Genomic DNA, 11,017 nt, shown 5'->3' on the forward strand with positions numbered 1-11,017 from the left:
AAATGTAGGGCCAAAAAAAAATAAAGATTAGAAAGTTCATTGTATTTCGACTATTTTTCAAAATCTGAAGTCCCATTTTTTTCCATATGATGATAAATAGGTATTTATACTTGTTTACGAATTGTAGTTATTATTTATAGAAACTGAGTTAGTCACATGATTCACATCAATTGATTTAAAATTTGATGATACACACATTTAGTTCAGCATGACACGAGCCATTAGATCCATGGATACCAATGCGGGTCAATAAAACCCGAAATCTGAATCTAAAGCAGCTATATATTATATATTTGCAGGCCAGCGTTGGAGCTTCCAGAACTTTCTCTTGATCGTTAGCAATGGAGTTCCCTTACATGGAAGCTGTCGTTGGTGAGTTCTCTCTCTTCTCTCTGTAATGGTGCTACCGTTATTCTCTTCTCTCTCTTATCGGAAGCACGAGCTCAATTGTTTCATTGAGCTGAGTCTTCTTCTGTTGCTGAAGCTACTGGCTGAGTTGCATTGCAGTTCTTTGCATCGTTGTCTGGGATTTTGATTATGGATATCATGCTCTGTTTAGATTTTTTGTTTTTTTTAATTTACTTCTTTTTTCTCCTGTTAACGTTTTCTGGGAATTCAGGAAGAAATTAACTTTGCTGGATTCTGAATTTAGGGTTTATCGTGAAATTTAGGGTTTTTTTTTAATTCTGTTTTGATTCTATCATATCAGGATTTTGAATCTCTCTCTCTTTTTCACTGGCACTTGGAACCTACATGCATGTATTCGTTTATTTCTTATGTTATGAATGGTAGAGAAGAATATTGTTTTGGTTATAAATTGAGAATGAGGAAATTAATGTTAGAAGTTATTACTCGATTATTTGAACTACAACCTCTGCGTTCTATGGATAGTAAGAAACATAAATTTTGGATTAAAATTCTTAGTTCTGTTTATGCTTGTCTCTGTGGCTGTTAAGCAGTGTGTTGTGCTGAGGCTTGGCCTTGTGATAGTTTTTGTACTGGGTGTTTCTTGAAGAGTAGCTGGTTTGCCTCAATATAAAGCTGGTATGGCAGCCAATGATGATTGGCTCAACTAGTAGGATCTAACTGCGTTGACTAAAGGGTCTCGGGGTTTAATTCTTTCTAATGATCCTTTATTGGTATGTCATCTTGAAGTACCACTGTAAGCCCTTGGTGAGGCCTGTGGCATGTTTACCTTGGAATAGGGCAACTTCCCATCCCCCTGAACTTTTTATTACAAAAAAAAGCTGGTTTGGTAGTAGGACTGACTCCATAAGCATGTCGAAGCTGGTAGAACATATTAATTATACTCTTATTATTTTCTGCAGTAGTTTATTTGCAGCATTTTTTGATTGATTAGGACAACAACAAATAGCAAACCGAGCAAAATTGCTCTGCAACATTAAATATCTATGGTCTCTTTCCAGTTCATAAACTGACAGTTACTACTTTTCTCTCCGGATTTAAGTATATGATTTCTGAGGTTCTGTAAGGATTTATCATTCATCAATTTGTGTTAACTGTAAATAATAAATTTAACTTATCTTGAAGGAATACTAGAATACACCTGACTGGAAATTTGGTAGGTTTCCCTCTCCAACACATAAGGCTATTTTAAATAGTGGAAGCTTCCTTTAATTTCTGTTATTTTGAGACCCCTTTTGTCCTTTCTATGCTTCCTTGCTCCCCCCTTCCATAAAAAAAGAAAAAAGAAAAAAAAAATATCAAGGAAAAAAATTATAGTAGCCTTTCACAAAAAAGGAAGAAAAACATGATAATGGTCTAGTTTGCTAATAGATGGGTTACCGTGTTAGATTGTGATTATTCATTATTATTTATTTGATATAGTATTGACTCTCTAATCTTGTTAATCATGTACTCTTCTGGTACTATTCAACTGTTTTGCCACTGGACATAAAATATCAGATTTACCTGATTTGCTGTTTTCTTCTAATTCATTTCCAGGGTTTATGATATTAATGTACTTTTTTGAAACTTACTTGGATGTGCGACAACATGCGGCACTCAAACTTCCTACTCTTCCAAAGACTTTAGAAGGAGTAATCAGCCTAGATAAATTTCAGAAATCTAGAGCCTATAGTCTAGATAAAAGGTTTGTTCTTTTGTTTCATGGAATTTCTGATGCAGTTGGATGCTTGTACTTGGTATCTCATTCTGAAGGTTGCTTCTGGGATGTCTTACTAGTATTCTTATACATGGCTATTTGTTTACTTTGTTCAGCCACTTCCATTTTCTTCATGGGTTTGTGACAATAGTGATGGATTCCACAATTTTGTTCTATGGGGTGTTGCCCTGGTTTTGGAAGGTGAGGATTGGTTTGGTGTTTATGAAATCCAACTTTATAACTATATGATCACCATTTGATGTGTATTCTTGATTGCAGAAATCAGGAAACTTTGTGACATTAGTGGGTCTCAATGCAGAGAATGAAATAGTGCATACCCTTGCCTTTTTAGCTGGTGCCATGATCTGGTCACAGGTATGTTTGTGACTTCCCTTATTTGAGAATAAAATAGTTTTGAGTATATTACTGGAGAATAAAATAGTTTCGGCTGTGTTATGTATTTTTTTGAGTGTAACTCTAGTATTTTATGGTGTTTTCTTTGGCACAGCAGCTGATTTAGGATAAAATTAGGCATTTGGCATTTTGGCTTCTATTTGGTTAAAGCATGTGGTCTTTTGATGGGGTTCTCCTAGCCTATATGCTGAGGGATTAGGTGGCTTTGTTCTATTTTCCCGTTTTCATGTTTCTGTTTTCTGTTTTCTTTGTTGTTTGTTTCCTTTTCATGCTTAGGAGGATCTCTTATCCTCCAAACACTCTTACCGAATTTCATCTTTAATAAGCAAGTCTTTGGTTTGTGGGGGGGGGGGGGGGGGCTATAGCAACTTGGTGTGTGAAACATTGCTTTAGGAAGGAATGAGGAAATATTGAAGTTTGGACCATAGTCTTCTTGCCTCAAGATAATCCAGAGTCAAAGAGTATAAGGACTATAGCAAAATGAATATGATGCTAAGATTGGGTCAGTGCAATTATTATAGCCCTTGAAATTCTGTTTATCAGTCATACGCATTTCTTTTGTCCTTTGGTTTGATTTTGAGATATTATTTTCAAAGTAACACCTGCTTTTCAATTGCTTTTGTCTGTGTCCCTAACTCCCTATCGGTTTTTCACAGAAAGCTTAATAACAAGAAAACTTTTAATGTTCTTTTCCTTTCCAATATTGTGATATCCTCTTACCTTTACTTTTTAGATAGAACCCAATCTTGGATAAATATGGTTATTTTCCTAAGGTTCTCGTTGCCAGTCTCTTGATGAATAGGCATATGCTAGTAGGTTAAAGGCTATATACACTGTGACTCCAAGTAAAATGCTCCTACACCTCTAATGCTGCTAGACCTCGGATGGCATTTACTGGAACTTGCAAGCTTTACGGTGTATGTGATAGCTGGGGCATTGGAATTGATATCAATATTCACATCTTATATTTAAATGAAATCAATCGTGTACTTTTGCAGATAACTGACTTGCCTTTCTCTTTGTACTCAACTTTTGTGATCGAGGCCCGTCATGGTTTTAATAAGGTTCATCTTCTTCCTTCAATCATCAATCTATTTTTACATCCATGTATTTAACCCTCAACTTTTTTTGTTTGATTTTACATCTAATTTTACTAAAGTATTGAATAAGTTTGACCATTTTGAATTCATATCTTTTTATGTGCTTACCTTTTTTATCATCTTTTGTGCAGCAAACAATATGGTTATTCTTTAGAGACATGATTAAAGGAATATTCCTTTCTGTTTTAATTGGTCCTCCTATCGTGGCTGCAATTATTTTAATAGTACAGGTGAGGTCCTATGCTCTGTTGAAACAACCATTACATGCAAACTTCGCTTGGAATTTAATTTCCTAGTCTTTTCTTGATTTTGAGTTACTTTTGGTTGTGATATTATTGCTTTATGCGATATGTCGTAAATGTCATTGTATTTATCCTGCCAGAGTGCTTATTTGCTATTTTAATGTTCATATGAATATTTGCAGAAAGGAGGTCCTTACTTGGCCATCTATCTATGGGCGTTTATGTTTGCTCTTTCTATTGTGATGATGACAGTATATCCAGTTCTAATAGCTCCACTCTTCAATAAGTTTACCCCGGTTTGTATTTTCAAACCTTTTAATTATTTTGAAAAAACAATTATGGATGCATTATATTTGTTATTATTATCATTCCCCTCACAAATGTTCTGGAAACCAGCTTCCAGAAGGTCAGCTCAGGGAGAAAATTGAAAAACTTGCTGCCTCCCTCAGGTTTCCATTAAAGAAGTTGTTTGTTATCGATGGATCCACAAGGTCGAGCCACAGCAATGTAAGTGTAGAACTTCTGTATATTTAATACAGTTTTTGTTATTATTATGATGCATATTTTCTTGAATCTTAAATGACTTTTCGCTCATATAATCGTAATGTTTATTCTTTACTTGTCTATTATTGGCTATTTGGCTTGAAATTTTTGCTAGATCTAAAAGTGTAGCCTGAATGTTTAGTCATTGCTATTTTTGCTCCCTTGACACCCATTGCAAGTTCAATAAAATTTCATTGCATCTGCATGCATGTCGAGGATAGTGTTGGATAAAAATTCAATTTCACTGGGTTTTGTCAACCACCATAATGTTTGATTTTGGGGGGAAAATATAGCACTCATGAGAATTTTCTTTCTCTGTTTATATGGAGCACCCTTGGAATCCCAATAGAATTGGATGTTAATTGACAAGATATAGCTGACTTCCTTTTTGGTGTTGTGGTCACCTTCTATTGACCATGACTTTAGTGCTTAAGCAGGCATGTGTGCTTTGAATATATTTTGTCCCCCGTGTCTCAGATACATCTCTCTTGGTTAGCAGATCTTGGCTGTACAGTTGTGAAAAACAACAATTTTTTAGTATTGTGATTATTTAATGAATGTCTTTAAATATTGGCTTGCATATGATTGATTTTTGAAATTTGTTATAGCCATTTGCTTCGAGTTATAAGTGAGGCATATTTGTTGGCACACCTGCTAGATATCTTCTATGTTTCGGACATTCTTCTTTAAAACTGATTTAGTTTATGATTGACATTGTTTAAGACTAGATATTACCTTGTAGCTCTAGTTTAAAAGGGGAGGATGTGCCCTTTGTTCCAAAGATTTTTCTTTTATTCTTATTTTATATGGGGGATGGTAAACTGCTAATGCTTAACAGCAGTGGCAAAGACTACGTGTTGCTTTGTTATGGAATAGTGTACCTGCCTTGCAGATTTTCTTATTTGGATTGCACGGGATATTTTGTCAAATATACTCATGGGATTGGCTTATTAGAGCTACTGTTTATTTTGTGTGTTATAATGTTCAGCAGGTTTAGTAGTCACCCTTTGTAGTTTAAACAACTTTTTTTCCTTATTGAAATTTCTTATTCCATTATAAAAAGGGAGAATAAACAAGAGTCTTTCTTATGTCACCACTTTTATCATACCTTTATTATTAAATTTCCTTGACATGATATTTCTGGACATATATTGCAGGCCTATATGTACGGATTCTTCAATAACAAGCGAATTGTACTTTATGACACATTAGTTCAGCAGGTTTGGGACTACTAACTAGCAGCCAAATTATTTTTTTCTTTCGTAGTGTTATATTTTTGTCTCAAGTCTTGTTGGGGCTTGGTTTCTATGGAATCTTTGCTCTTACATTTTCTCAAGATGCTAATTATTTAATAGATTCTTGAATCCATTTGAATATATGGTTCCTTCTCCCCCCCTTGCATTACTTTCAAAGATCTCAATCACAAAGTTCCAATTTTGAATGCTAGGCTAGGGTTGGTTTGGAAAAATTGCTCTGCTTAAAGCTCGTTCAGATTAGTTGATGGTGATGGCCCTAATTTCTTTTTCGAGAACTACATAGATTTTTATTCTCTAAAATTAGTGAATATTGTATAGAGTCAACACTCATTTTGGTCCGCAGAAGATATTGTTTTGATATATGGAACTCATATATCGTATAATATCTTGATTGTATCTTAGAATAGTTTAGAGTATTCTATATGATATCTTAGAAAGAGTATCTTGATTGTCCGTTTGGGGTGCTTCTGTCACTGCCATTATCTTCATTGTATACTTTTTTGTTGTGGTTGATCTTACATTATCAAATTATCAAATGATGTGTTGCAGTGCAAAAATGATGAGGAAGTGGTAGCTGTTATTGCCCATGAGTTGGGACATTGGAAGCTCAACCATACTGTGTACTCATTTATTGCCATGCAGGTTTGTGTAATAGCATTCCTGTACTGAAATTGAATACTTGATTGCCTCTATATTGATAAAGCATATGTGACATCAGAATTTATTAATGTTACATTTGATGGAGCTGTAAGAAATTTATGTGGCTAGGAAAATTCCTCCATGAACTTGTAAATTTAATCTTCTCTTCTATACAACATTTTTAGAAAGTTAAATTTATGTTTCACTTGGATTATCTCAAGTTGATTTGGTTAGAAGATTATTGATGCCGAAAGCTCATAGAAAAAGTGCCTAAGCAGAAAGTTGGGATCTGGTAAAAGAGAAACCTCTGTTCTCAATTATAATTATAAAAATGACAAAATATGCAACTCCTACACTAAGGGTCTTAAGGATCTCAAGTATGCAACTACTACACTAAAATAATTCAAAATTTTAAATCCTAAAAATAAATGTAACGACAACTACCTTATAAAATAAATAAATATAGTTAAATCTTTCAAAACACGTCTTAAATCATGCCAAATTTGTTGCTTTCCCTTTTTTGTCAAACAAATCACAATCATATCTGTTGTTTCATTTGGACTTGGATTTCGTCGTAATTTGTTATATTTTAAATTGCTGCTTCTGTGGGCATGTGAGAAAAAGATTGCTTGGGCCTTTGTAATAGGTCAACTCTTAAGTGTATCATTTTCGCCCTCGAATGTGCTTTGGCTTCATTGATATCAACCATATCAAAATACCCATATGACACCCTTTTTGTTACTACATCAAGCAAAGGTAGAATCTGAGAAGGAATTTCGGAATTGTTATAATTCTGCTTCATCATTTTTTTTTGCCACTTCTAGGATAGGTTCTTCTGCAATGTCCATAGGCTCTGACTGAACTCGATAATGGAATTCTTCGTTTGATATGCCAACAAGTACTGACTGATTTTGAATATAATTAATTTTCTACTCAGATTCAATCACACTCACAATTTTGCTATTCATCCGAATCATCATAGATTGGATCGTTGTCACAATATTTTTCTTCATCAAAATAATAATAGATTGGATCAACGTCATAATCTTCTTCTCCATCGGAGTTATACAGGACTACCAATCTACCATCATATACTGAAATGTCAGGAATCTCGATCCTCATCTCGCTATCTTAAATAAGTGGACTGATTTCTAGATCGTACTCTCTAATTCCGTCCTTGCTTTAAAATCCTCTAAGGATTGACGTCCCCCTCTTCATTATTAGATGTGTCCTCTGATTCCATTCATTATTCAGATTGAACACCCAACTTAGTTTACGCAAGTTGTTGCTTTAAATCTTGAATTCACCTACTCTGCACATGCATAAGTCGTCGCTTTAATCTGAATCTTGGATCTGCCTTTCGAGCTCTTAATTTTCTGTGTCTTGCAGGTCTATCTTATGTGGTTGTCTGTCTTCTTTAGGAATGAGTGCACGTCCCTTGCCTTCACGACTCTGCCATCCATAACTTCCATGATTCTGTTCAGCTAGCCATTGGTTGAAAGCAACCTAGTGCTATGATACCAAATGATGCCAAAAGCACATAGAAAAAGTGGTTAAATAGGAAGTTGAGATTTTATAAAAGAGAAACTTCTCTTCTCAATTATAATTATCAAAATATCAACTCCTACACTAAGGGTCTTAAGCACCTTTTTATAGGCCAATAATAAAACAATTCAAAATTTACAATCCTAAAAATAAGTAAAATGACAACTACTTTCTAAAAATAAATAAATAAATACAATTAAATCATTTAAAACACATTCCAAATCTTAGATCTCAAATCACTCCAAATTTGTTGCTTTCCCTTTTTTGCTAAAAGAATTTGGTAAAAAAATCACAATCGTAACTGGTACTTCATTTGGACTTGAATTTGGTCGTAATTCGTTATATTTCAGATTGATGTTTCTTTGGGCATGTGAGAAAAAGATTACTTGGGTCACTTTTAATGGATCAGTTCTAAGTGCATCAATTATATTCCTTTCCAATTGTCTCTGTTTCACTCATTGCACTGCTTTAGCCATTCCTCACGGAATATAGTGAATATTTTGAAGGAAAAGGCATTGCAACATTTGGTTAAGAGATTCGTTTAACACTAATATCTATTGATGCACCGATGCAGGTTCTTACACTTCTGCAATTCGGAGGATATACACTTGTGAGGAACTCGACTGATCTCTATCGTAGTTTTGGGTTTGATACACAGCCAGTCCTCATTGGACTCATCATATTTCAGGTTCTTTTCAAAATTATTGTTTACTTGAAAAAAGGATAGTGCTATGCTTTGATTTCTATTTGGCTGCCCATCTTTCAGAGGCATGAGTGGGATACAGATATTTAATGCTAAGATGATAGTCATGCTTTTTTGTTTGTTTGCCCTCTTTTTATACCAATTGAGATCAAAAGACATTGGGGCTTAGATGCAATTATGCAAATATGCATGGTTGTTTTTTTATGCTTGTACACTGGCATGGTTTAGTCACTCCCACTTTGATGCTTGTAAGAACCAGAGGCTCTACTGTGGAAATACTTAGCACATGCATATTTAAAAATTTTAATCTTCATGAATAGTATTCATCTTCCAAGCAAGAGCAGTCTTGGTGCACTGTACAACATGTGAGACATCTCTTTCAGGATTGTTCTTGGGGAACCATGTTTGACTATTGACTTTTAAACTCAACCACCTTTGTGGTCAACCCCTTCTACCAGCCAAAACTAAGGCATCTCTTTCTTCTTTACATATTCCTAGTTGTCATATTCATGCTATTAGTGCGAACTTAAAAACTAGTTTGTGAAGCCACTAGGCAAGGTTTTGGGTAGTTTGCGGGAGCACTTAGGTTTGAATCTCCATGCCATTATTCCTTAGCTAGTTTTCTGTAAGATTTTATTTGGAAAGTACTTAACATTATTTTACCTGGTTTTATTTTCAGCATACTGTAACCCCCCTCCAGCACCTTGTTAGCTTTGGTCTAAATCTTGTGAGCCGATCATTTGAATTTCAGGTTACTCTCCTTTGCTTATTTGGCTGTTTGAAAATAGCAGTGTATTTAAATGTTATTCTGTCCAACATAATACTTTGTCATTTTCAATCAAACCAAGCATAGCCTTGGCCCTTGGGCTCTCTCTCTCTCCGCCTAATGTGTATAATCCAATGCAGGCTGATGATTTCGCCAAGAAGCTTGGATACGCTTCTGCACTCCGGGCTGGTCTTGTGAAACTACAGGCAAGATTTTAATATCTATGCTTATATATATATGTGCGCTTGATGCTCTAGTTTTATCTAACTGTATTGGTGGTGCATCTTATTCATCGTTGCTTTATTGATTTATTTATATTTTATTCTTTTCACGTCATCATGTGGTATTTAAGTAGAAAATGGTATTTGTTCCTAGTGGCTCGAAGTAAAATGTTTTGTGCTGCATTCTAATTGTTTTCTGGTCTGTCCTTCAGGAGGAGAATCTGTCAGCTATGAATACAGATCCTTGGTACTCTGCTTATCACTATTCCCATCCTCCCCTTGTTGAAAGATTGGCTGTACTTGACAAATCTGATAAGAAGGCAAACTAGGGCTAGGAACCTATACATGAAGAGCAGCAAAAATTCATTGTACTGTGACTTTCAATGATTGAGTGCTGCAATTTCTGAAATGTTACTTTATCTTATTTATTATAACAGGGAAAAGTACTTTTGTAGTTTGGGTTTCAGTGACTATGCCTCGATGCAGGCTGCAAGTTAACACCAAATAGCGTAGATGAAATTGAACGAGTGAAAGGAAATTGGGACAAAACAGGACGTAGCTATATGTAACGCTAGGTGCCTTTTTTCCAAACTTACGAGCGGCCACTGAATGGCGTTTTTTGGCCATAACTATCTAGTGATGTCTTTGTTCTTTACCAATTTTTTTTTCTATTACATGTGCTAATCGTTCTTTTATCCTACTTTTACTTTTGCCAGCATTGTTGTTGTAGAGTTATGATTTTGGCATTTTGGTCACATGTTAATAAGTGTAAAGCTTAAAATTAAAGTGAATTTTTATTTATTTATTTATTTATGGGATAGGATATTTTACTTAATTTTTATTTATTTTTTTGTCTGTTTTATCTATTCATTTCAATTAACCTTTATTTTTATTTATTTTTTCTTGAGATTCTGATTTAATGGTATCAGAGATGTATAGGTAAAATAAACATGAAAAAGAATAAATATAATATCCTATCTTTTTATTTAATACCTAGAAAATTGTTCGCTGACTTCTAAGTACTTTCTCTTTTTGGGCTACTAGTCTTTGCATGGAATATTGGGACTATCTTTTTTCTAGAGACAATTATCGCATGAACTAATAATTTAAATAATATCCGGTAGATGCCTCGGTATGATTTCTTCAAGATCAGTGTGGGGATGGAAACTGTCTTGGCTATTTACTAGTTAATTTTGAGATGGTTTTTTAACGGACCGCTTAATCAATTGGGTGACACTAAACGAATATGAAAATAAGGTAACAAAGTATTACAAACGTTTATATGAATCTCTATTTCATTATAATAATTTAGGAGATATTTTAAACAAAGTTTGATCTTTGATGTTTTGGGTGTCTCGTTTATTATTATTCCATCAGATTTTTATTCATTAAAGCGAAACTTAAAGCTAATAATGGAATATATTCTCACGAATCCTTTGGTCTCCCTACTATTGCCATTTTGG

General features: G+C 34.3%; 1 protein-coding gene across 1 annotated transcript; it reads left to right on the plus strand.

The window, feature by feature from the left end:
• Positions 1–315: 315 nt before the first annotated feature.
• Positions 316–10,205, plus strand: LOC133285711 (CAAX prenyl protease 1 homolog). Its single transcript, XM_061482979.1, has 14 exons — positions 316–372; positions 1,966–2,113; positions 2,242–2,326; positions 2,405–2,500; positions 3,538–3,603; positions 3,771–3,869; positions 4,064–4,177; positions 4,278–4,388; positions 5,582–5,644; positions 6,230–6,322; positions 8,439–8,552; positions 9,247–9,318; positions 9,474–9,539; positions 9,767–10,205. The coding sequence occupies exons 1-14, from the start codon at positions 342–344 to the stop codon at positions 9,881–9,883; spliced, it is 1,275 nt and encodes a 424-aa protein (XP_061338963.1). The 5' UTR covers positions 316–341; the 3' UTR covers positions 9,884–10,205.
• Positions 10,206–11,017: the final 812 nt, after the last annotated feature.

The sequence above is a fragment of the Gastrolobium bilobum genome, unplaced genomic scaffold (genome assembly GCF_033153095.1).
Source record: "Gastrolobium bilobum isolate Gb01-03AN ecotype WA unplaced genomic scaffold, APGP_CSIRO_Gbil_v1 utg8539, whole genome shotgun sequence".
Taxonomy (NCBI): Eukaryota; Viridiplantae; Streptophyta; class Magnoliopsida; order Fabales; family Fabaceae; genus Gastrolobium; species Gastrolobium bilobum.

Coding starts and splice junctions, on each gene's coding strand:
- LOC133285711 (XM_061482979.1), top strand. CDS start 342: ATGGAGTTCCCTTACATGGAAGCTGTCGTTG. Junction 3,604..3,770: donor CCCGTCATGGTTTTAATAAG/GTTCATCTTCTT, acceptor TCTTTTGTGCAG/CAAACAATATGGTTATTCTT. Junction 4,389..5,581: donor CAAGGTCGAGCCACAGCAAT/GTAAGTGTAGAA, acceptor CATATATTGCAG/GCCTATATGTACGGATTCTT.